The following is a 27284-nucleotide window of genomic DNA, read 5'->3' on the forward strand; positions in this document are numbered from 1 at the left end:
AATGGTATTCACATTTACATTAACTAAATTTCACTGTAAAACAGACTACTAGTTAATTAGACGTGACTTCTCGTTTTTTTTTTTCCAGTTTTCTGTCTTAAACTGATCTTTTCTCTTCTCCATCTCCTAACTATCTATCTGTCTCTCTCCACCCATCCCTTTTTTCCTCATCTATTAGTTCTGATGTTTGGATGCTGACACCTCAGTGTGAAAAGCAAACTCATTCCTTCTCACAAGGGCAATGCACACACACACACATTCAGACCTGCATGAACATACACATAAACAGTGTTTGTGTGTATTTCTTTGGTCAAATTAGGGTTGTAAGCAAGTGTCAACAGTGTGTGTGCTGGCTGCACATGGAGCTGCTGTAGCCGAGTATAAAATATGTGTGTAATTGTAGCTGTCAGCTCTGGTACTCCAGGTGTGTTTGCATTTCCACTGTGGATGAAAACACACACGTACATGCAGAGACTGTGAGAGTGCTGTGTGTTATATCCTGTGCTGAAAGGTCAAAAGTGCATTAATGTTATCAGTGCAGTTAACCTTGCATTGTCTAGGGCAGCCAGGTCGACTGTGGTACAGTACAAGTGTGTAGGATGTGTAGGATGGAAGTGTCTGTAGAGAGCAGTTGAATTAAGATTCTCCTCTCATCTTTGACTGCAGGCCAGTTTTTCTCGTTATGGACTGTCTTTCCAATGTCATGTCATTTCCAGAGATGTTTGCCGTCAAGACAGATGTATACTATGTTGACTAGACATAATCAAGAAAACCATATTAGAGATTTCTGCATTACTGAAGGTGAGAATAAAGTTGGTTATTGTGTGAGCAAGTATGGAGAAATTGATTGTTGCAGCTCTGTTACTGGGTGATATTAATATGGTATCCGTTGATTGAATAGCATATATTACAATGAACACAACACCTTGTTTTCCAGCAGGTGGCAGTATAGTGCATCATATTTTCCTTGTTTGACTAGTCGGCTGCCAAAGACAGAAAGAGACTATTCTTTTGATTCTCTGTGGTTCAGAAAACAGATCTTCTTTCAACAGCTTTCTATTAAAGAATCTCCCTTTTCTGCTCTTTCTCTTTCAGTCCCACTCTGTCTTTGAGCTGAGAACATCAGGTTGCTCTACACCCTCATGAGAGCTTTCATACACAATAACGCTCTGTGTATGTATATGTATAAATATGTCTGTGTGTGGTCTCGGGTTGCAGTAGCCTTCAGTTTTCAAAGTGGAAAACAATAGTATAATAGCTGGGTGTTTAGTAATATAAAGAACAGCAATTATTTAAAGTTAGTTAATACAGGTGTTTTATTCAGTTAAGTCTTACCTTGATTTGTCTACAACCATAAACAGTGTCTTAAAATCTTAGAAGGTGCACTCTGGTACACTCCAGTGGTCAGATTAATGTACTACAATATAAAAACCATCAGATCCTAGAACTGAAAAGGAACCAGCAGTCTGTCACCCAGTTAGCAGTGTGATCATCACACCAGTCTGTCAGCAAGCTGCCATGAGTTCAAACAGCCAACCATCTGGTCACCCTGCCAGCCAACTGTTCAGCTCTGCCAACCAGCATGTGGGTGTCAGTCTGTCCGTCAATAGGGTGGACAGCCAGTCAGTGAGTCAGTTTGTTATCCTATAAGCATAAAGGCAGCTTGCCAGCGGCCCAGCAGATAGTTACAGGAGGTGAACAGTGATACCCCCCTTTGTTAGACTCTGGGGAAACCCCCTCTGCTCTGCTCAACTCTACTTTTTTTAGTGTGACTGAAAGTTCTGAAAAGATTTAGTCAGATTTATTATAATCATACATAATACACACAGACAGAGTAACAAAAAGACAGGAACAAGAAAAGTGTCCTTAAAATCCTATTCAATGTTTTATATCCTGAGTTCAGTAGAAGTACTGAACGGCTTCTGACCCTTTTTCAAGAATCTAAGTCCTGTTCCTAAATGAGTTGTTTTTCATTATTGGATCAATTACTCCTTTTAGAAAAGACTTTATCTAATCATCAATATTTAATCTGGGTCAGACTTTAGAGATTATGACTCACAGTGTACACTATGTTTCACACATATCTCATGAGTCATTATCTATACACAAGGTTAAATTGAATTCAGTTCTTATTATCGCTCGTCTTTTCATGTGAACACAGTATAAAAAAAGCTTCGGCAGCAGAACCTGAAACCACAGCTGAGCTGTGTGCTTTGTAATGCTCAATTTAGTCTGTACTAAATGATGAAAATTAGTAAGAATTGTAACCATACCTCTCCACTACTTCAGTCAGCTTACTTTTTTCAGTCACATGAAATGTATTGTACCCACTGGCTGTACGCATTTTTATTGACGTTATGAGGGTGCATACAGTGTAGGGATCACGTTGCACCAATCAATGAGACAGTCTAAGATCACAGTCCATTACTGATCGATGACCTATCATAAACACAAACATCTGTGACTCACAAGACTATGCTAATCTAAACCTAAACCTAAACCTCACTTCACCCTAACTTTAAATCAAGTCATTACTGTAAAATTCAATGATTTTCATGTTGGGAACATCTGGTGACACCAGTGTCACTGACGTTAATTCTCAGCTATTGGAGCGTGATGAATGCTGCCCAACTGATGCAGAAAGACAGGGATGAGATCATGAGGCTTGATATCATCCCATTTATTGACTAAACAAAGTGCCATCCTGTCACCCAAAGCATCATCCAGTGTTAGCAAATGAGATGATGTATGGAAAGCCCTGTCATTGTACAGTATGTATTTCAGTATGTTGTAACATTATTAAATAGAGTTTCAAAGCATGGTATGAAGACTGTATAGTTATAGTGTTTATGGATAGTGTTATAGATGCAATTTGATGTAAAATCAAATACTGTGAAATAGGGAGGAATAATTCCAGGTGTTCCTGATCATCATAGCGTACCTAGCTAATATGTAAGTTTACATCTCTACTGATTTTCCATGTAAAGCCAGTTTAAGATTAGTACTGCTAACTCTGTCAAAGCAGCTGTGGCTCAATGAGCGTTGTCAAACCAGAGAAAAAAAAACTAATTTTGGTGCAGATTTAGAGACTACAAATCTGCAGCTGAAAGCCGTTACACACTCTTACTTCAAACACATGAGCATTTGCCAGACAGCGAGGATCTAACAAGAAAATGCTAGTTGTTGCATATCTGTAGTTTTGAGCATTACTGCATTTGTGAAAGAGTTGGACTTAAACTTCGAATCATTTCTTTGGTCTCACCCCCACATTTAAAAAAAAAAAATATGTATATCAATAATACAACTACATAATACAACTTCACCGTCTCTTATTAGCAAAAATTACAATATTTCACCCCCATTTTGTCACCTTACCAGCTGAAGTTACTGAAACTACTCTGTTCTCCTCACTCCATTTGACAGGAACAACAAACAGATAGAAATAGATGACATAGAACCTCAGCATTCAGATTTCTGTCCCTTGTTTTTCCAAAGCATTCCCAGAGCGACGGCAGTGTGTATTTTAAGGTGGACTTTAGCCTAGCTGGTGATTTGGGGCTACTGTGGTTGGCAGTAGTGTGTGTGTGTTGCTGTGTGGTGCCCCGGGGAATGTTCTACATGCATTTCCTTCGAGGATCCTAAGAGAGTTCACATTGTAATTTGTGGCTCTGTTTCCTGCAGTAGAATGTTCCTTTAACTGCTGCTGGGGTGTCACGCTTACTGTGTATTTGTTGATCTATGTGTTGTATTGTGCCAGTACTGCAAACCAATGCTTGTTTTAGTCCTTTTCTGTGTCTTGACATGCACGCTGCAATATGCTTTTTTACATGCCATCGTGCGCCTGTGTCTGTGTGTCTGTGTGTATTGGTGGGAAAGCTATGCCACTTAATTTGTGTGCTGGGGTAATTGCTCAGCAGTCATTAAGTAACACAAATGGCCGGCTATTTATCAGCGTCACTGTGCAGGACACACACAGACACATTTAGTTCACTCTTTCCTCTTGTCTAGACACTCAGCTCTATTGTGGATTCTTTTTAGCTCACAACAGAAGTGAACCTACTGTGGAGCCACTTGCCAGTAAAAGTTTTTACTTAGTTGTTGTCAGGGTCTGGTAGCTATTTCCTTGAAAATGTACTTTGCAGGACAGGAAGAGATGTGTTTTCTGTTTTTAGTTTGTAAAAAACAGAAGAAATGGTTTGTTTGGAAGAGCTGTCCAAAGCCAAGAATAAAATGAGAACAAAATCATTTACCCACTATTTTGCAAACTGATTTATCTTTAGTACAATTTGGTTTTTACACTCAGCTTCTAAAATATGACTAGAGTCTTACTTTCTCTTGGCAGATGAAACAAGCAACTAAATGATGGAGAATACTTTTATCTATGTGCCCATCATTTGTATATATCTATTTATCCATAAAGCCATGTGTTTTCATGTAGAGACTTTGCCTTTGGGCCACTCCCAGTTAGTCTGCACTTGATTGGCTCAAACTACATCACATGGGTCTCTCTGTCACCCATATATGAGGCTTGCAGGGTGGAGTAAAGAGAAAAAAAATGTGAGAAAATCACTGGAGCTGGGTGAGCAGTGGAGGGTTCACTTAGCAGGAGACTGGAGGAGGGAGATGACAGTGATGCAGTACTTGTCATGATGGAGATGATGGGACCTTAGGTTGACTGACCTGTTTGCTAGAAGAATCTGACTTATTCCAGTTTATTTATATAAATTGGACTATGCTGTAGTGTTTGAACGTCTGTGATGGAAGCTTTTCTTAAAGGTGAACCTGAATCAGTAATGGACTTGTCACTTGGTCATTCAATCATTCAATTTACGCTTTGGTTCTGTAGTCAGGGTGACTCGAGCTGGTATTTACAGCTGAAGTAGGTTGGCTGGAGGCAGCAGTTGGTTTCCCCATTAGTCCTGGCACTTAAGAAAAGTTAGCAAGAATGTCGGAGCGATGCAACCTCAAGACCCTGACAGCAGCTCTGTGTTGCTTCTACCACAAGAACTCAGTCATCACGGCAAAGGTGAGTATGGTGGAAGTGTTGATTCCTGTACCTATGTTGTGTGTCAGTGTTTCTACGTTTACTTGTATAGGTTTTTACTTTTTAAATGCGCATGTGCAAGTGGTTTGCAAATGATTATATTCTGCAGCTTTAATGTTGTATGCTGTCCTAAGTGTCCAAAGTGCTGTAACCTTTATGTGTTTATGTGGATCAGCTTAAAGAAGTAGTTAATTTGGTTTTAGCATATTAATCACACCACTTTTAGGATGTCTAACATCTATTCATGTTATTTAAAAGAGACCACAGGAAGCTGGGCAGTGCACAAGAAGACATTAGAAAAATGCATTATTAAAAAGCCATGACTATATTTCTCAGAAAACTGTCTGAAAAGTGCAGGGTAACACTTCCAGCTTGACCAGAGTCTAATCACACTGAATAGTCCTCCTCATTGCCTCTCTCTGTGACTTGAACACTGGGCTTTTATTACTCAGACCAGACACTCTCATAAATGACCAACTGTGTGACTGTCTGACTGTGCGTGTGAGTGACATATATAGCTGGCTTCATCCATAACTAGTGCTGGTTGACAGTGTGTGATGGCAAAGGGGGACACAGAGATGGTTATAGAAGGAGAGGTACCGGGACAGGCTGATAGCCCTCATGAGGATGATAAATTACTAAACTGTGATAGTTTGTCTTCTTTATGACGTCAGTGAAATGTATGAATTCCATTAGGTTGATTGGATGGAGTGAGCACCGGTGCAGCAGGCTGAGGTGCTGTGGTTTGTCCCTCTGCAATCAGCCAAGCAGATGGTTAGTCCTCTGGCTGTGTGTTTCTGTTAACATCTGCCTGTGCCTGGATAAAGGAAAACACGTTATTGGTGATGGGATCTGTGAGAAGATCAGATTTGATCAGATTTCATCCACAGGATAGTTTGCATAGAATTTACTTTTCATTATGTTTCAGTGTAACTTCTTTTCTAGTTGAGAACAGTGTTCCTAAAAAAATCCATCAGTCGTTACAATGCAAACCTATGTACAAATGCTAAATAAATTAGCAAGCAACTGGAGAATATCACTGACTGGGACCGTTATTTACCAAACTTCTGCACTTCATTGACCCCCATAATATACCTGCTGTTAATCCTTGTCCAGGCAGCATGGTGGATTAGTGATTAGCACTGTTGCCTCCCAGGGGCCTTTCTGTGTGGAGTTTGCATGTGTGTTGTCCGGTCGAGGCAGATGGCCGCCCAAACTGAGCCCGGTTCTGCTGGAGGTTTTTTCTTCCGTTAAAGGGAGTTTTTCCTCTCCACTGTCACCAAGTGCTTGTTCATAAGGGAATTGTTGGGTTTTTAGTTTTAGTTTTTGTAAAGTGCCTTGAGATGATTTGTATTGTGATTTGGCGCTATACAAATAAAATTGAATTGAATTGAATGTTCTCCCTGTGCTTGTGTGGGTTTTCTCCAGGTACTCCGGTTTCCTCCCACAGTCCAAAAACATGTATGTCAGGTTGATTGGTGACTCTAAATTGCCCATAGGAGTGAGTGTGAGTGTGTGAGGTTGTGTGTCTCTATGTGGCCCTGTGATGGACTGGTGACCTGTCCAGGGTGTACCCCTGCCTTTCACCCAAACAGAGCTGGGATAGGCTCCAGCAGATCCCTGTGACTCTAAATAGGAATAAGCAGGCATAGATAATGGATGGATGGTTCTTGTCCCTCAAACAAGCAGTGCAATTAGTGTTTGTTAGCAGTTCATGGGTAACATTCTTGTGTTTTGAGATGTTTATGAAATAAAAAGTCCATCTTCCTAATTCAGACCTACTAATCTAAACTAAGATCTTCAGAGTAAACCTGAGGCATAAAGTACTTTATATATATTTGTATATTGGAATAATCCTCTCACTATTTTCTTAAAAAATCCTCATGTTTCCTCAAAGGTCATACCGTGCCTGGCACAGAGGTATGTCTGTGTGTTGTCAAAACCATCTCCGCGTCAGAGAAAATTGTGAATGCTCACTCAATTTACTGTATGATTGAATTTGATTAGACTTGAACTATACGTGTGCATCTGTTATCATGCAGAATATCGCAGACATAACATTCCTACCCTCCTCATCTCTTTCTCTGCATTTGCTGTCATCAGCTTTCTCAGTCTAGCCATGCATTCCCTCTGTGTTTCTTTTCTATCTTGATTTTCTCTTTTCCCTCTATCTCTGTCCATATCATCCCATGTCTTTACTTGAGATTCCAAAAAGCCTGGGGTTTCATTCTGTTCCTCTCTTTATTCTCTCCTCCATCTGTTTTCTCTGGGCAGTCGCCATTTACCAAAGAAAACCAGTCTCTTGTCTGTAGTTTTTAAAATGTTACTTTCACTTGTGTTCTCATCATAAGAAATGCAGTTTATCCATTTAACACTCTATAGTGTAGTACAGAGCTAATAACAGAAGGAACAGTGAAAACTCAGCAAATTATCTCATACAGCCCAGACTGCGTGTTTATATTCAAAGAGCAGTATATCTCACACATTTATGCATTGTTCTTAACCTACTCAGACTTAATTCTTAATGTAGTATCTATTTTTATTTCAAATTGAATATGCTGAAGCATCGATCACTGGAGAACATAAACCATTAAACAGTCCACATACTTACCATCTGGTCTTTTTTATCCATAGCTCAGCAGCATAGAAACTGTGGATAGATATAGATTATATTTACTCCCAGTGTAGAACCTACCTCACTAAATTCAACTGTACAGTAACAGTGGAAAAGCTGTTTGTCTATCTATCAAACTTTTGATATATATGCTTTCACACCGTGTACAATGTAAATCACTGTGCTGAAGGCTGTGAGTGGTTTTAGCTTTTAACACATCAAGCACTATAAGTTAAAAGGCCTGCAACCTTGTCCAAAGAGCATCGCTGCAGCTTTAGGGGAGCAAATCCTTTACAGTGTTTTTTCTCCAGACTTCATCTTTGTTTAAACCTAAAGCTACAGCTTTAGAGATATGATTCAGATACACACACTACATGGCCAAAAGTAAACAGACACTTCAATCTTGCTCAGAGTTTAGTTTGGTACCAGAACGTCTGTCATATCAGTATACGATAAAAGAAATGACATTGCCCAACTGCTTTTCAAATGATTAGAGTTTAAAAAATTTAAATTGACCTTTTAAAGACAGTTCAGCTGTCTCTGGTCTCAAATATAAAACAAATATTCGATTTACTGTAGACACACACAACCACACACATCTGTACCCATTTCACAGCAGTCTCTCAGAGATAGCACTGATGATGATCCCCCTTCTGACCAGTCAGATGTCTAAACACAGGAAGAGGCATCTACTTAATTGTGTGTAAACAGGAAAGGTGGGGACTCTGTGATGGTCAACTCAAGATCTAGAGATGCAGAAATCTAAAGCTCCACAGCTATTAGCTTTCATCAACCTTACTCAGCTCTGAGACTGTCCAACCAATCAGGTTCCAGACAGAAGCTGGTTGTCCTCCCTCTGGTCTAGTCATAGGGAAACTACACTTGCAGTACCCAAAAGCTTTTCTTTACCTTTCTACTGGATGTATTTTCCAAAGTAACTGCACTGTTGCATGTTGTGAATTATCTTAACTTTTTAACTTCTTTAACCTTGAGTTAATATGTGAGTTGGATGGATGCATAAAGTGCAGTGAGAACCACACAGTAGAAGAAGAGGCAGAGGCATAAAGTGAAATATAATGAGAAGAGGAAATGGCAGATAAACATCAGACCAAACGCTTATTCTAATGATAATGAGGAGGAGAGTGATAATGGCTCTTGTCAAAACAATCTGATGTTTGTCTATGAGTTGTAATGGTGCAAAAGGTGTGTTTGAAGATCTGGATCCCAGAAAACCTATGGAAACAGCGTTATGTTATTTGACAGTCAGCCAAATGAACATTGAATTTGAAAGTAGCACAGATGCAAAGCATCTCAATCATTCCAAGACTTTTAATTTTCTCTGTGGAATTTAAATGTTAACTTTGATGATGCAGAAGATAGATGAACTAGAAACTGTCAGAGCCAATTAACATTAAAAAGTTGAAGTCATTTTTACAGGATCTGTACTCCTGGTCAGTTAAACCCATGCCTGTTTATGCAGCTTAACTAAATAAATAAAACAAGCAGTGCCAGTGTGAGTTTTCACCAAGCAGTACACCCTGTTCTAACCCTACAATGATGCAACCCTGCACCTTAAGTGCAATGATACATCATCCTGGTGCAGCACTGCCTGTAAACAATTTTTAAAATACCTGCAGTGACATCACAGATGGAGATTAGTCACTATGAAGAGTTGAAACTGTAAGAGCATAAAAATAATGTGATAATGCATGAACCACTGCGACAATGCTATAAAAATTTACTGTGGGTTAACACTTAAATATGTTTGTAGTTGGAGCAGCAGAATCATTTCCTGGCAGTGTTTTAATTGCAGTTTTAAAGCTGCTTGTTGTGTTGACTGAACAGTATATTTTAATTGGACCACCGTGGTTTTCTGTTAACATTACGGACATAGAGCAGTTGCTTTTAATGATTGTTTTAGCCTTTTTTATTACTCTAGTTTTGTATATCACATTCTGCTCATTTGCAGATTAAATTCATGATAGACTGTAGGTCTCTGGTGTCACCTAAGAATTTTAGCTTTAATGCTTTTCTTTTGGCTTTCATGTCATCATATAGTTCACAGAGGATTTGAACAAGGCGAGGATTATAATATCCACTAGTGTGTGCATGAGTGCACGTGTGTGAGAGGAGGAATTTGAGTTAGATTTAGAAAAGGCTATTTGTCTTCAGTGAACTCAAAACCCAAACAGCTTATGCAGTTGTTCACTGCTTCTGATTGGACACAGCAACAAACATACCTGCTTTTGAAATCATATCATCCCCACTGTAAACAGAAAATCCTTTTAGAGTTAAAAAGAAATGGAGTCTATTCTGTTGTAAAATCCAGGAAAATCCAAAGAAAATCTCATCAGTGGTAAAATCCCTTTAAACAATGCCCTTTGTTTTAAACTGCTTTACCTTTTAATGCCAAGTAAAAGATGATTTTAATGACACGTCAGCTCTTTTAAACAGCAGAGAGAAACAGTGCAAATTAACAACATACCCAGCAGTGCTGAAAACATGAACCCATCATATTCCCCTTCAGCATGTATATTTATGCTGGTGGCTGTGGACAGTGTGTGCACTGTTAGTGTTTTATAACTTTGAGTAAATCTATGTTCTGCTGCTCAGTTGCTTAGTGGAACTAGAGTTAATTTGTAGAACTGCAGCATTCACTGAAGTGCAATAAATGGTACTTTGACAAATATGTTTAACCACTAGACTCCAAAATCAAAAGAAAATGAATGATTTCAACTAAATCAGCTGTTGGTAAGTTCAGTGTTTGATTTAAAATACTCAGATTTTTTCATGCAGTTCCTAAAAATGAAAGTCTTAGTAGGCTGATGATACATAACTCTCTAATTCTGAGTGATGGAACAAGTTAAATTGTTACCATGAAGTGAAATGAAAAGTAAAATATTTTATTTTGAATAGAGGTATTCATGTACTGCATGTACCTCCAGCTAACACTTTCCTTCACCCATGAGTTCATCCATGAGTCAGTCAGTGTAACAGGAAGATGACAGCCAAAGAGAAACTGTCTTCTTGGATTAACAAACTGGTTCAGCAGTTTGTGTGCATCAAGGCTCGATGTCAGTGGATCACATGTCACATATTTCACTTTTACTTGAGTATAGAAGCGTCTGTCTTCAAGGCTCAGTCAGGAAGCCATGAACTTGTGTAATGAGTGAGGCTGGAGAATAGAGAGGAGGGAAAAGGTTGGTGGAAAAGAGGCAGGTCAGTAACGGGTCACCACACTGTTCATACTGTGTCGTGGTCCACAAACACACGGGCTGGGACAGTGTAAATGCAGCTGCTCTGTGAGGATGACATCATATTGCAGGGTCTTATTAAAGGCCAGCTTGTAAAAGAAAACACACTCCCATCCACCACTTCCATCTCTTCTTATTTATCCTCAACCTCAGTCCTTCCACAACTTTTCCTCCCTTCCCCTGCTTTCACTTACGTTTCTCTTTCTATGCTCTTCCTCTTTCCTGTTACTGACATGTAAACCCCCCCCCCATTCACCCCTTCATATGTACATAATAGTGGCTCCTTTGCACTTTACTGCCATGCATCCCTCTTCTACAGCACTCCCACTCTACCATTTATCAGTTCTCTTGGCAGTGGGACTGCTGAAGTAAAAGCTCTTTTGGTGTGCCTGTTGTAATGAATCTAATATCACAGATGCAATTGTAATAAATAATACAATAGAAAAACAAAACACAGTGCATCTGTTGTTTGCCAGAGTTCCAACACGAGCCAAATAAGCTGCAGTTAATGCAGCCAGCAGCTCTTGCTGTGTGATCTCTGTTCATCCAGTTCAGCTTGTCTCAGGAACAGCATGCTGCCAAGGTAGTGTGTTGCATCCTGCAACAGACGGCTTTCAACAGAGGTGCAAGACAAACGGAGAAATGAGGAAAAACAAAAAGTGAAACTAAATAATGAATGTGACTGAATGACAATTACCGGCCTTAACACGAACAGCACAAGTGATGCCACACTGGTCAGAGTCTCTGTCTCAGACAAGGAACAAGCAACGTTGCTGCATGTCCAGTGTGGTCTTGTTCTATTATTTTCTGAGTAGATGCTGTAATGGGATACTTGGATTTCCTGTTATACATGGAGACTCAGGGTACAGGGGTCTATTCTAATGACTTTACTGAGAGAGATAGAAGAGCAAAGACAGAAGCCTCAGAGACAGAGAGAGGGAGAGACAGATAGATATGACAACAGGAAGGTTTCAGTTTCTTGGGGACGTTCATAGATTTATTTCCAGTTTTGTAATCATGGCTGTGTGTGTGTATTAGTGTCACTCTTGTAGCTCACCGTAAGCTCTTCATCTGCCTGTGAGCCTCTTCATTCATGCGGATTTAGATCAGTCTTCTGCACAGGGCTGGCAGGCTCTAAAGGCTATGGCCAGCTATTTTCAGCAGCTTCAAAGTAGTCCTGTCCCCAGTCACTTACAGGAGAAAGATCAGTGTTCCTAACTTTAAAGAAAGCAGCCACAAATGTAAGAAAACCTTTCCTGAAATCTAAAGTCAAATAGAAAAAGAAATCCATTGTATTATGGCACCAATTCTACCTGCTAATCTTATACAATAAGTCTTAGTCATCTTGTTTGTACTTGTGTATACAACTTGACATAAAATCTACCATTTTATTTTATTATCTCTTTGTGAACAGGGAATTGTTCTTGCACACTGACTACAGAAGAAAAGGCAATACTCACTATTGATTTAGCATGAATTTTAGATTCACACAAGACTGCTGCTGCAGGCAAGTGTTTGCGTCACCGTTGTGCGTGGGTGTGTATTATATACGTCAGGTATAGGTGTGTATGGAGGCAGGTTCGGGTGGTTGGGTGGGGTCATGACGGTAACTTGGCACATTAGGAGGCACTGGGTGGAAAGCCAGAGAGGGAGGGATAAAGAGGAAAATCACAGAAGAGAAAATATGAGAGAAGTCATGTACATGTGTTGAACTGTAGAGACAAGAATTGTGTTAGAGTGTTAATGTGTTTGCTATGAAGTGTGTGTTTTGAAGAAGGGAGAAAGAGGAAGCGATGCAGAGACCCAGCAGCTGTCATGTAAGTGTGTGTGCGCGTATATATTGTGGTGATTGTGCTGACTCTGCATCCTGAGAGGTTGTTCCTGGTAAAGGATGAATCTTTTTGTCCTTCACTGTTCAACCTTTCACACTTTCTGGGCTCGCTCTGGATTCGCCTCACGTTTTAGTATCAAGTCTGTTTGTGCCTCTTGGTTTATTAACTATTAACTTTCTATTGGTTTTAATGTCCATTGATTGTAAATTCAGGGAAACTTTCAAACTGAAAACTGACATACTTTTTGTTCTACTAAGCCCAAAAGCTTTTTGTTTGTTGAGCTATTTATTTTTACTATGGGCTCTTAAAAGGTTTTGAAGCCTTTATATCATGTTGTAAGTTGTGTTGTTTTGTCTTTATGTATACTGTGCTGTCTAGTTTGGGATTTGAAATTTCCACATGAGCTGCTACACCAGTGATTGCTCAAACAGTGGAAACATAAATCTGAGATGTCACAAGAACTAACTGCATAGAGATTCATGTGTATATGTGTATGTATATATATATATATATATATATATATATATATATACATATACACATGAGAGAGAGAGAGATTCCCCTTAAGTTTTTTTTTTTTTTGTTAAAGATTACCTGATAATGTTTAATAAAAAAAATTGCTTGGTCAGATCTTTCTAACAGAAACTACTGTACCTTATCAGTTTTTTACTTTTACCTTTTCTGTCAATGTTTGTGTCTTTATTTTTCATTACGTCTTATGGAGTCACAAGACCCTGTCACTTGTGCGCCTTTGAGCTTTGACCTCATCACTGTTTGCTTAGGGAATGAGGGGCCCTTGTGATCGTTGTCAGTCTTGAGGTTTACATGTCAGGTTTTTTTTTCTCTTACTACTGAACTTCATGGGTCATGGTTATTGGAAATATTTCAGCTGTCATAATTTAGCTGTGATCAGTTTTATGGAGGGATGGATGAACTTTGTCTCCTTATGTTTTTCCCATTGACTGTGAACACAATATTGATTTAGTGTCTTGTTTTGTAGTTCTCCAGAGATCAGTTCATCCTGGACTGTCCATCAGAGAAACTTCGCCGAGAGCTGGAGGAGGAACTGAAGATGAACTGTGAGGACCCAAGAAGCCATGCATGGTACCACGGAGCGATACCCAGACAGGTAATACACACACACACACACACACAAATCTGAGTCATGAGTCCCTCCCTTTAAAAGCCTGGTTAAAACTTGTTGAACCAGATCTCCTATTATTAGACTGCCCTCCTGCACACACAGTGCTTACAGAAAGATTACAGCTTAAATAGTGGCCTTAGCAGCAGAGCTGGGGCTGTAACATTAGGTCAGTTTATAAAAAGCTCTCTTTCTGTATGGAGTGTATGTATTATGTGTGTGGGAGAAAGAGAGAGAGCGATTGTATGTTCCCTGTGAAAGCCAGCACAGTGAGAGGTAATCATTTTTAATAAGCTGCTTCCTTTGGATAAACCAAACTACCATTATATACTATACAAACGCACGTTTAATGAAAGTCTGTCACTGTGTAAAGGGTTGACTGTGTGTGTGTAATGTAGGAAAAGTATGATTAAAGATTAAGAAATAGATTATTGTCCAAATACAAAATTATTAAATCTTCTCATGTTTGTGAACATTGTGTCTCTGGATGGGTATTGACTCAGTTAACACTAATCTAATATCAGTCATTTATTCCTGCGAGTTAATGACATGAAGTAATGAGTTCTGTGCTTGGACTTTGTAGATTTTATTTTTGCCTGTATGGCTTTTTAAAGATTATTTTCATTCTTGATTAATTTGCTTTTATTTTATTGATTCATCAGTAAATAATAGAAACAATTTGTCATGATTTTTTTTTTGTTTGTTTTTGCTTCAGTTCTGTTTATTTTCCAGATTATTTGTCAGTATTTGTGGCTGATATAATGAATAAGTTGAAAGTGCATTAAGAGCTTATTTACCATGTCAAAATTAAAGTTTAGCACAGGACTTTCTAATGCATCAGTCAACAAGCTCAATTACATAGAAGAAAGTTAAAAACATATTTCTTGAAACTACATTTGTTTTGCTAACTAGTCACCGATAATGACTTTTTTAATGAAATACTGGATAGTTTTTCCTCTTAGCTCCACAATAAATGTGGACATGAGACAATGATTTTAGTTAAAGAGCTGAGAACTCATTAGGACACAAAGTGAGAAACTAAAGCATTTTGTAAATCAATCTGAAAATGTTCTTTGTTTATAAATACTGTAAGACGTTGAGGTTTTAAATATCTACATCTCTTATGTCACCACTACAGACCAGCTGGCACTGAGCTCGTGAAGACGATAACAGTATAACTTCCTGCTATTATTAGATTTAGTTAAATGTTTGGACTATAAACAATGCTGTGTCTATTTGTGTGTGTGTGTGTGTGTGTGTGTGTGTGTGTGTGTGTGTGTGTGAGTGCGTGCGTGCGTGCGTGATTCTTATGTAACCCTTTGTATTGTTTCAGGTTGCAGAAAACTTGGTGCAGCGTGATGGAGACTTCTTGATCCGTGATTCACTGTCCAGTCCAGGGTGTTATGTTCTGACCTGCCAATGGCGAAATGCTGCTCAGCACTTTAAAATCAACAAGAAGGTAAAAATAAGTATGTACTCAGAGAAAAGTGGCAAACAAATGAAGGTGTATATTAATGTAGTGTTAGTTATGGTGTTGGAAACCACCTTCTCTATGAAAATGCTATAATTGATGCTGCTGTTTCTAGCTAAAGGTTTTCCTTATACATTACTGAAAACAATAAACATGTTGCTCATAATTTTTCCCTCTTCCTTGCACTTCATCTACCTCATTCCAGAGATCTAGCTCCTGTAATACCTCCTCCAGTATTTACACTTAATCACAGGTTTGGACCACCAGAATACCTACAGTAGAGCAGTTCTCCTCAGTATAATGTGAACTGGCACTGCTTGATTCTGATTTGGACTGATGGTAGAAGCTTTATATGCTTTATATTATAGATCAAAAACATCAGATTTAATAAGGTTTTTATGGAGTCCTTATTTGAAGACCAATTATTGATGCTGAATATGAGATAGCAGGGTCATTGTTTATGGGATTATAGTTACTGTAGAACTCAAGTACCAGCTACATGAAAATAACAACTGTCATCTGTCTTTCAGGTAGTGATGCTGAATGAAGCCTACTCCAGAGTGGAATACTGGCTGGAAAGGGAAGGGTTTGACAATGTCCCTGCACTTATACGATACTATGTTGGCAACAGAAAACCTGTCTCACAGGTGGGTCTGGTGATTTTGATTGTTTTCTGTTTTTATGGAAAACATCCTCAAAGCGTTTTGATCCTGTTGATTGTTAATGGTTAATAAAACGGGGGGTTTTCAATTGGAACATGTGAAGCAATCACAGGCTTTGTTGGTACTGAACAGTATGTGGCTTTGTGACTGGACAGTCACCTAAAGAGAACATTTAATAGAGAAAACATTTAGATTTTACTGCAGTTTGTCTCATCTGTCCTCGTGTTTATATTTTAAGGTGGTAGGAGCCATTATCTTCCAGCCAATCAACAGAGGGCTGCCGCTACGCTGTTTGGAAGAAAAGTATGGAATACCCAGCAGTCATCGAGAGGCGGGATCTATGGCACAAGAGAGACGGAGTCAGAAACGTCTCAGCCTCAACATCACCAACGGACACGCACACGACAATACACACTCTGTGCATGACAACACACACAGCCAGGACAACGGCATGGGCCGAGGCAGCCAGCTCAGGTTGGTCCTACAAACTGATTAACCAGTGCTGAAAAGTAATGACTACATCTACTCAAGTACTCTACTTCAGTAAGACTTTAGGTACTTTAACATACACTATGTTGTACTTTTTACTGCACTACATCTATTTGTTAACTAAAGTTATGTTTCAGTAATTCAGTGTTTATAGAAAACATGCAATTCTGCTGAAATTGAAACTTTTAGCTCATAGCTTCAGGCTGTTTACAGTCATCATCCAGGCAGTAGGCTGTATAAACATCACAAAACGGATTAGGACTTTTCTGCTGAAACTAATAGGACAGTGCAACGTCACACTGTATTGGAGTACATGGAGCATAATAGATGGGGTACATAGCTAAATAAAGAGTCAGTAGGGAAAAGTTACATTTATAGAGCAGAGTAAAAACAAGAAGAGTGGTAACATATGTGTAAATAAAGTTTCTGATGTCCCCTTTCACTCAGGTTGAAGGATCGGTGTGGCAGCCAACCAGCAAGTCTCAATCAGGTCCCGGAGAGGCGGCGCCCACTGAAGGCTCACCAATCAGAAAGCTTCCTACCTATTGGTAAGTAAAGTTTAAAGATTGTTAAGGCCTTAAAATGATCAACAAATGATGTGTTTATTGGATCATAAGTCTGAGAACCTGGCAGAGAAACTGGTGAGGGCTGTGTCCAATGATTGTTGGAACTTCTGCATTCTGTAAATCACACACACTTTACACAGCAGCGGGCCAGGTGTGTCATATTGGGAAATTTGGCAAGGTTTGAACTTAATCACTTTTTTGTATGTAAGATTTATTACATGTCCTAATCTCTGTAAAGACAGGCTTACCCAACTTCTGAGAATCTGATTGTCCTTGTATTCATCCAAAGATATTTTTTTTTTTCGTTTTGGTTAACCAACCTCCCTTCCTTTATTCTCTCTGTAACCACCTTTACTTCCCTTCTCTATTTTCTGTCCTGTCCTCACATCTTTTTTTTGTTTTTCAGGCTCTAAACCACAGCCCCAGCAGACTCCTGACCTTCTCTTCCCCAGTCCCAACCCCAAGTCTCCAGTGTTTCGAACGGGCAGTGAGCCAGCACTGAGCCCCTCTGTCCCACGGAGATCAGCAGAGCCCCTCACCGGTCAGTAGGCGTGAAAGAACTCAAAATTCCTCCGTTACACAAATCTGTTTAATAAGACGGCCAGTCAAAAAACAAAATAATGTTTTGTGTAGGCAAAGAAAAATCATCTAGTTAGATTGTAATTGCTTTATTTTAATTTTGTTTAACATGAAGCTACACATTCGCCCATACACATTTATACAAATACAAAACACTGAACTAGAAACTGCAGTTTTTCTTAAGTTCTTTTTATGCATTTTGCTGTAAATCCATTTACTTCAAAATGTGCAAAAAGCAGAAAGGTTAAACATAAAACAGACATTTGGTAACAAAATGAGTTGAGGCTAAAATACAATAATCTGCTTCCAGAATCGCCACTGTCATCTCTGATTGTTTGACATATATTAAAGTACAAAAAAGGCAAATAATTTTGATTATGAGGCTAAAAATAAAACTGTTGCTAAGGGCCAGTAGAAACATGAGGCTTTAGAATTGACTGTCCCACTTCAGCGCACTCTATTTGTTTCTGCAGTGTTTTGCATGGGAACAGAATATTTACTTTCTGGTGATAAATTTAATTAAGACATATTATGGTGTGTAGCGTCCACTGTCACAGGAAGGACATAATATAATACATGCCAACACAACAACACAAACTTTTCAAATTAAATTTGAGAAGGTTACTGTGTTGGCTGAAATTTGGTTTACAAACTATCATGTACATGAGAAAAAAAACACATTCTGATAGTCATGTCATTGCTGCCTCTATGTCTGCAGATCAGACCATCAGGGGTTCTGACAGTCAGCTGTGTCCTAAACCCCCACCCAAACCCAGCAAGATGCTACAGGCTCGACTGCCTCGCTCTCCCTGCCTTCAGCCCCTGGTTCCCCCCTCTAGCTCCTCCAGCAACACAGGATCCTCCTCCACCTCCCACAGGCTCACTGCCCCTCCTCCAGAGTCCACAGGTGTAGAGACACCTGCTTCTCCATGGAGCAGTGGAGGTAATTTTGTACTTTCCATAAAAACCTGCCATATTAACTGTAAATATATTATTTGTCAGAAATACTAATACTAATAGTTTTACAGTGACAGATGACATTTTCATCCACTACAGGTAAACCTAATGACTAGTGAGGAGTTGCCAGTTAGCTGCTAGAAGGATATAATGGACATCACAAAGCATTTTCTGAACTTCAGATCTAAATTTAAACCTGTGGTAGCAAAGAGTAGCTGCTAGTCATTATTTCCACTATACTAAGGTATTTGAGTTAGTCTGCTAAATATTGACTAAAATCATTTTCAGGGGCTATTCACATGTTGCTTTTTCACTCAACGTATTTCAGATGGAGCAGCAAGATGAAAATCTCAACTTTTCAGAATATAGCAAGTGTACCACAGGTCATGTGACAAGAACTAACCTATGAGCTTCACCCTTTATGTAACAGCATCCAGCTGTGTGTTTTTCGTGCTAGAAGGACAGTGCATCTAAACACTGTATTTTTTTGTCCACAAATTAATCTACTAGCAGAGCAAGTGCAGGGGATTTTCACAGCTGGAGTTTTCCACACATTTTTTAGACATGACATGTGAATGGCCCCTAAATATGGAGGTTATATTTACAGTAATATCTTATAACGTAAACTGTCCTGCTTGAACAAAAGGGAATTAAAAGTGTTCAACTGTTGTTTTTCCACAGCCACCACCGTCCCTCCAGTTCCACCAGTGAAGCCCCTCAAGTTTCCCCAACAGCTCCTCCCTGCAGACCCCCACAGCTCCTCCAGTTCTGTCGTTACACCTCCTGAGCTGGATCAGTATCTGGACTCAGAGGCAGTAGCAGGACAGACAGAATGGCTGCAGCTGAGCCCTGCACGCCAAAGGCCCAGCAGCCTGCTGGGGAAGGAGGAAACAAATTTACCAGACTGCATCACAGATAATGGCCTCGAACTTCAACTGCCACTTTGCAGCTACGTGGAGAGACTGGGGAAAGAGGAGGACACAGGAGAACGCAGAGGACTGGACAGAAGCTCCTACCATCATGCCATCGCAGCCTTAGAAAACACCAGTGAGGAAGAGGAAGATGATGGAGGGAGGGAGGAGGAGGACGGGCAAAAAGACAAGTGGAGGGAAAAAGAAAGCAGCGGTTTCCATCGGCCAGTTATCGAGACGGAGTCGACGTTCAGACCGGCAGAGTTTGGATCTCGACTTCTGCCGCCAGAAAACAAACCTCTGGAGATGGTGGTGCTGAAGCGAGCGAAGGAGCTGCTGCTCAAACACAATCACCACAGTATAGCCAGACACCTGCTGATGGCCGACTGCCAGGTACACGTGCAATTTTAATCATCATTTCTAAAGTTAAATGGTTCTCCTGACACACAGATTACATAACTGTGTTTTTAAACACTAAACAGCTAATGAAAAACTCCATTTAAAAATAACTACAGAAAAGTAATAAAAGAATAATTCAATTGAAACATAAAGCATTTCTACATGTTTTTACCAGTTGAGAAGGGCTCTGATCTACAGACAGCATCTCATTTTCAACCACTTTTTTTAAAATCTGAATTTCAGGTAGCTAGCTAAACCTGATTTAATCAGCACTGATAGAGCCACAATTTAATGGGATGCCTCATTAAAGCCTGTTGCCAATTTCTGTTTTGGACGGTTGCAGAGAAAATGACAGCAGACAGACTAAAATGGAGGTAAACATGTTTACTGGTGCTGTTAAACACACATCCTCTGTCTATGCACTACTGACAATTAGATTTCTGTCCTGCAGCTGCAATAACATGATCCTCATGACGCAGGAGAAACAAGGCTCTACCAAACTGTTGCACCTAAACACACAAACACTAACCGAATAAAAAAGGCTAAATGTGGCTGCTTTAATGCCTACTTGTAAAACCTTTCTGACCTTCAGGTTGCGAGGATACTCGGCGTGACGCCAGAGCTTAAAGGTCAGATGGGCGTGTCCTCTGGCCTGGAGCTGGTGACGCTGCCACATGGTTGTCAGCTGAGACTGGACCTGATGGAAAGGTACACACACACACACACACACACACACACACACACACACACCACACACACACACACACACACACACACACACACACACACACACACACACACACACACACAGAGAAGAGCACAAATGTTTGATCACACTTAAAAAAAAAGTAAAAATAGAGGATGAATTATGACTAAATCTTTAGTAACATCAACACTGTCTATAAAAAGCTGAATTAAACAGCTAAAACTCCCAATTAAGATATAGAACAGGTTTTATAGACAATTACAGAATTAGATGCTGAGAGATACAAGTGATGGGTAAGTTTGGTATGTAGGACAGGACTGCAGAAGGACAGATGGTGGTAAACTTCTCAAAAATGATGGAAATGGCTGTAGTGAACACATTCCCAGAAAAGGGAGGAGCATAGGGTGACATATAAGAGTGGAGGCAGGAGCACACAAGTTGATTACATCTTGTGCAGACGTTTCAACCTGAAAGAGATCAGAGAGTGTAGCCAGACAGCATAGGATGACTCTGGTGGTGAGGAAGATGAAGAGGACAAGGGCAGAGCAGAGGACCAAGTGGTGGAAGTTGAAAAAGGAAGATGTTGTGTGGCTTTCAGGGAGGAGCTGGAACAGGCTCTGGGAGGTCAGGAGGTTCTTCCAGATGACTGGACAGCTACAGCTAAAGTGATCAGGGAGACAGGTAGGAGGGTACTTGGTGTGTCATCTGGAAAGAGGAAGGCAGATAAGGAGACTTGGTGGTGGAATGAGGAAGTTCAGGAGTGTGTTAAGAGGAAAAGGTTAGCTAAGAAGAAGTGGGACACTGAGAGGACAAGAGAACAGACAGGAGTACAGGGAGATGCAGCGTAAAGTGAAGGTAGAGGTGGCAAAGGCCAAACAAAGGGCGTATGAGGATTTATATGATAGGTTGGACACTAAGGAGGGAGAGGTGGATTTGTACAGGTTGGCGAGGCAGAGAGACAGGAAGGATGTGCAGCAGGTTAGGGTGATCAAGGACAGGGATGGAGGGTGTTACAGGGAGTAGAGGTCAAGAAGGTGGAGGACTTTAAGTACCTAGGGTCAACAGTCCAGAGCAATGGAGAGTGTGGAAAAGAAGTGAAGGGAGGAACAAGCAGGTTGGAACAGGTGGTTTTTTAATAAAACTGGTTTATGGCACCAGCAGATCCCAGTCACCCTAATTAGGATTAAGCAGCTATAGATAATGAATGAATGAATGAATGAATGAAACTGGTTTAAAACTAACAAAAGTCAAATCACTACATTTTAGATATTTTTATGTTACAGTTCATTAAAATCTAACTGTTTTGGAATAAAAATGTCTGTTGTATCAGGGTATCTGCAGGTTTCTAAGAGCTAGATTTAAGACTTAAGACCTTTTTAATACCACGCTGAATGAAATTTAAGACCAATTTAAATTGTGAAATAAAATAAAACATCCCACAATACAACCAATTACCATAACACACCATTTATTGATATAAACTGTTTACACACCGTTTGATTTATTGAGTAAAACAAAAATAAAACGCCAGGTGTTTACCGACAGGTTTCCGCAGACGCTTTGTCTTATTCACACCGCATGTGGGTCTCCAAAGCTTTCATACCCATTGTTCCGAGTTTTACATTATTTTGCACAGCCTGCACCGGACCTCGAACACGTTTCCACTAAGTGGACTTAACCACGGCGCAAAATTAGGGTTTTGTAAGCAATTGTCATTAAATTTACATTTACCCATGGCAAAAGACTAATGCTGAAACTTCCCCGCAGTTCACGCAGCTGCCGGAAAGCATGTGTTAAATAAACTCCCCTCAAACGCGTATTTTAGTTATAAGATCATTATCAATATAAGATCATTGACACGAGGTCATGGGGACTCCTACCTGGTATATTAGACACTGAGTGAAGCAAAAAGACCTGGATGCCACATTGGTGTTGGCTGGTGTTGATAATCCTCCTCCATCTGTCAGGCACCACACCATGGCGATCGGTGTTGCCGTGGATATTCTGGGATGTACAGGCAGCGTCGAGGAGCGGGCGTCTACGTTAAATCGTATCATCCTGGTGGCGCTGGAGCTGAAGGACACGGTGGGCGACCTGTTTGCTTTTACGGCTCTGATGAAAGCTCTGGACCTGCCGCAGGTAAACACACACAGATGACACCACACTGACTCGCATTCATCGCCTGGGTAATAAACAGCAAGCAAGAAAGAAGACTGCAAATATTTACAGGAAAAATACATTATTGTATGAAACTTGGCTGCAAATCTACAATTATGAGACAACTGAACCAGTATCATTATTATTTTGGTATTAAGGAACCATGTGTCACAATTTCTTTAACTTTACTTTAACTGCACTTCTACATGTGAAATCCCGCTCTTATAATCAGAGTGATGTTTGGTGACGTCTGTTTCAAACTTACAGATTAGTCGTTTGGAGGAAACATGGACGACTCTACGGAGGAACTACACACAGACCGCCATCAGCTACGAGAAAACACTCAAACCTTTCTACAAGAGTCTGTATGAAGGCACAGGTACAGTCAACACGCACAGTCAGTCTGATCCAAGAAGCACGTGATTCTCAGGGAGACCAGGCAAACAAAGGAAACACTGGAAAATATTTTCAAACAACTGTTCAAGGCTGCGAGTTAGATCCATGTGCTGGTCAGACTGAGCAGAACTGTTACAGATTCATGTATTTTTTAAGAATAAAAACTTGCTATGAGTCCTGCACAAACATACACAAAAGTATGAAATGTGTAAAATGTGAGATTTAGCAGCATCTAGTGGTGAGCTTGCAGAATGCAACCTTCTCAGCACCCCAGCCTTTCCAAGTCCAAGTGTTTGACACCTCCACATTTCCCTGTGATTTTGGTTTGTCCATTCCGGGCTACTGTAGAAGCTAATGACAACACATGCATGAATACTATACTACATTTCTGCTCCATATTACACATTGCACCTTTAAAAGAGCTTGAAAAAGTGGCTATATTCAGATTTGCTGGTTCACTCTCGTTGCTCACATGACGCTACAGCTGCTGCGAAAAAAAAAAAAAAAAAAAAAAAAAGGCTCAGTAAACTGTACAGTACCTGGTCAGGAGCAGACTGACACAGTTAGAGATGAGCTGCTGAACATGGTGGAGCAAGTAGTAGCTAGAGAGCCAAACGTTTCCCTGAGGATTCGAAAAGATTTTAGATTTATCAGGTTAATAATAATAATAAAAATGAAGTGTGCATAACTCCTGATACAAAATGAAGGTCCCTTAAATTTCTGGATTTACTTTCCTCTATATTTCAGGTTTAGATCACTGCTTAGATTGACCTTGGATTAAAGGGAAACTCCACCAACCTTACACATCAAACCTAACCACACTGTGGTTATAGGATAATTATATATAGTGTGGCTCTTAATAAAATATATAGTTATACACTAAGAACCAGTAAACTGTAGCCATTTGATTGGATACATAAACTAAAAACCAAAAGTAAACTAAACATACCTTCACCTGCCTCCCCTTGCAGCCTCCTGTCCTCCGGTGGTTTGCGTCCCCCTCCTGCTGCCTCTCCTCACTCTGATGGAGCGTCCGTCAATCACACCTGAGGGGCCGGAGCTGTGGGAGACCAGCGACCAGGGCTGTGACATCATGCTGCGCCACCTGGGGGCTGCACGTGACGTCGCCCGCAACACACAGACCTACACGAACAACGCCCAGAAGATCCTGCAAGGTAGAGACAACACATTCTTTCTAAATGAAACAGAAACTGTGAACAGCACAAACAGTGTTTTTTTTTTCCTGTGTTCAGGGTTCCAGTGTGACAACGACCTGCTCGAGGTGTTTAAGACGGACTTTCACCTGCGGCTGCTGTGGGGAAGTCGTGGCGCTTCAGTTAACCAATCAGATCGCTACAGCAAATTCAACCTCATTCTAACTGCGTTGTCACGGAAACTGGAGCCAACACCCAAAACACAAACCTTAATCTGACATGAACCAAGCAACAACCTAACTTTGGACTGAGGTGGATCAGACCCCAGAGGTGACGATGGAGGAAAAAAAACAAAAACAAATCAGAAAAATCCACATGATCAGAGAACAAGCTGAGTTAGCACCAAGATAATTCAAAATTCATCTTCACATACAAACTCAGAGCTGCAGCTGTAGACTCCAAATGACAGCCTCTCTGATATAAATGAATCTCAAAAAAACTGAACGGAGAAAACAAGGAACCTCTACCAGGAGAGATTCACACGCAGCAACAGAGTAAAATTACAGTATTTAGGGTAGAACAATGTGTACAGTCCAATAAAACTGTAAACAACATAGATTAACACCAACTTAACCTTTAACACATTATAGACAGAGCGCAACAATTCAAAAGCACTGAAAGACCTCAAATACCATTTTACCGAGTCTGGTACCTCAACTTACAGACAAACTGCCACCCATTCACCAAAACACATATGTACAACCAGTTCTACATAAACCATTAGTCAGATCTGTGGTACTCACCTTGTTCTGCTGAAATCAGGAGGCGAAGGCCACAAATGTCAAAGTCCTGTTATGGCAATGAAAGTTTAAGACCTGACTTTTCTTCTTCCCTGAGCAGACACTTGCCGTGTTGTTTTTACAATGACATTCCAGTGAATTTCTTTCATGCACAAAGATCTTGTCAAGAAAATGTTTGTTGTCTAGATATGCTTCGGTTTCCTGTGACTTACTTTAACAAGCAGGAAAAAACACAGTCCAACACACACACACACAGGATCTAATGGTCACAGGAGCAGAAAATCTGTAGCAAACTTCAAAAGCCAAACTTTCTGTACATGTGAAAATGTAGCAGGTAAAAATGTTTTTTGTGCATAAAATCACAAATCAATTAAAAAATGTATTTCGACATTTCTAAGATTAAAGCTGTACATATTTTAAGTGTTAGCATGTTAATAATAGACTGTACATATTTTCTGTAGAAGACTGTAAAAAAGAAGAGCAATTTTAATGTTTATATTGTTGTGAACTACTGCAGTAAGATTTATTAAACTCAGTGTATGACCTGTGGCGGTAACATACTGAATGTTCGCATGTGCAGCAGAATTAAAATGTCCAATGTCCACATCTTGGCTGAAAACTGGAGCCTTTTTAAAAGTTTTATTCTTTAACCTTTAAGCAAAAAGTCATTTAAAAAGAGAAATTAAAACACTTGGAAACGATAATTCTGCCTAATGCTGCTGAATATTTTACGAGCAAAAAAGTATTAATAATAAAATACTATTAAACTAGGGGTCACTCACCATCCCTTCTGATAAAATCAGGAGTGTCACAGATGAACATTAACTCAAGGTTACTCCATTGCTTTTCTTCTCCCTGCAGCCGACAACACATCACAGAAACAAATACACTTTTCGTTGCTGCTTATTTTATTACAACAATATTTTGAAAGAAGGGGGAAAAAAAAAAAAAAAAACATTTGTTCACAAAGTGTCTGACAACATTCAAAGTAAAAAGTTGTGCACAACAATATGAAAGAAAGTACTCTGCCATTGGTTATTACAAACAGATGAAAACATGGGTAAAAAACACAGATTTACATGGATTTGACATGTTAGTATCCTGCCAACACCGTCATACCTGCTGTTTACTGTTACTGGATGTTGATTTAAAAAAGAAAAATATCACATGACTGGAGACCATCTGTACTCTGCTGTCAGCGGTACAACGTTTCCACAGGGACACACCTGATCAGGTTAAAAACAGGAATGTAGAGAAGGACACGTCTGGTTTTGCTGGATGAGAAACAGCACCACTCTCAACACACAGTAGCTTGGCAAGTTGGTAAAAAAAACTTTGTACAAGAATTTTACTGCAGATTGGATTATATTTAGCATCTCAAAGCTGTTACTATGTATTTTTGCATAATATTCAGGTTTACAGCACAGTGGCTTCTACTGTACAAAGCTCACAGTTTTTCTAGGCATATTAAGAGTAAAACATTAACTATTAATGGACATTCCTTTTCTTCATTCAGTATCAGCTGTATCACCAATGTTCTCTTGACTAACAGCTCTAATTATAAGGGACAGTACACTCCAAACATGTTTGAGTCGACCTGAAGAAATAAGTGTTAGAAGTAAAATGTCAAATTTGGAGTGTTCTGTCATTTTTAATAATAAATGATATGCTGAGTTGAAAATGACCTGCAGCCAACAACATAAAGATTTGTTTAACATGAAAAAGATGTTATTCATCCTCCTATCTATCCAACAGAGGACTCTCCTGTCTGCCTGTGTCCGAGTGCACATTTACAGTAATAGGTAGGTATTGATTTTAGTGTGTCAATTATCGACTGGATAACTGGATATCTTTTTGAGTTTGGGACCGATTACTGAACAAAGACATCTTTTTGGCTCTAAAAACCTGTCACAGGAATTAAATCATTTTTAAAAATATATACACAATTAAAAAGTATCTTCATAGAAAATAATTAATTGCAGACCTAATTACTTTAATACAAAAATGAGATTTAACAATGCAACCGCATAAGCACTGGAACAAAATATACACGTAACACTAGACCATACACATCTGACATGACAGGTTTCAAAAAAAAAAAAAAAAAAAAAAAAAAAAAAAAAAAAAAGGGCCAAAAACCTGAAGCGTTCAG

General features: G+C 39.6%; 1 protein-coding gene and 1 long non-coding RNA gene across 2 annotated transcripts in view; one reads left to right on the forward strand and one right to left on the reverse strand.

The window, feature by feature from the left end:
- Positions 1–25063, forward strand: part of LOC113140230 (breast cancer anti-estrogen resistance protein 3-like) — a 57339-nt gene extending 32276 nt beyond the window's left edge. Inside the window, 13 exon segments of the mRNA XM_026324032.1 lie at positions 13745–13873; positions 15219–15344; positions 15887–16003; positions 16257–16492; positions 16955–17055; positions 17480–17614; positions 18371–18595; positions 19291–19913; positions 20512–20627; positions 22593–22764; positions 23050–23161; positions 24150–24353; positions 24432–25063. Of these exon segments, the coding sequence (XP_026179817.1) occupies positions 13745–13873; positions 15219–15344; positions 15887–16003; positions 16257–16492; positions 16955–17055; positions 17480–17614; positions 18371–18595; positions 19291–19913; positions 20512–20627; positions 22593–22764; positions 23050–23161; positions 24150–24353; positions 24432–24610 (2475 nt within the window). The 3' untranslated portion in view covers positions 24611–25063.
- LOC113140231 (uncharacterized) lies at positions 19350–26289 on the reverse strand. Its single transcript, XR_003296630.2, has 7 exons — positions 26252–26289; positions 25915–25987; positions 24128–24346; positions 23718–23800; positions 22506–22755; positions 20506–20616; positions 19350–19484 (listed from the first exon to the last, which is right to left on the reverse strand). It is a non-coding gene; the product is annotated as an uncharacterized LOC113140231 (long non-coding RNA).
- Positions 26290–27284: the final 995 nt, after the last annotated feature.

This window comes from Mastacembelus armatus, unplaced genomic scaffold (genome assembly GCF_900324485.2).
Source record: "Mastacembelus armatus unplaced genomic scaffold, fMasArm1.2, whole genome shotgun sequence".
Lineage (NCBI taxonomy): Eukaryota > Metazoa > Chordata > Actinopteri > Synbranchiformes > Mastacembelidae > Mastacembelus > Mastacembelus armatus.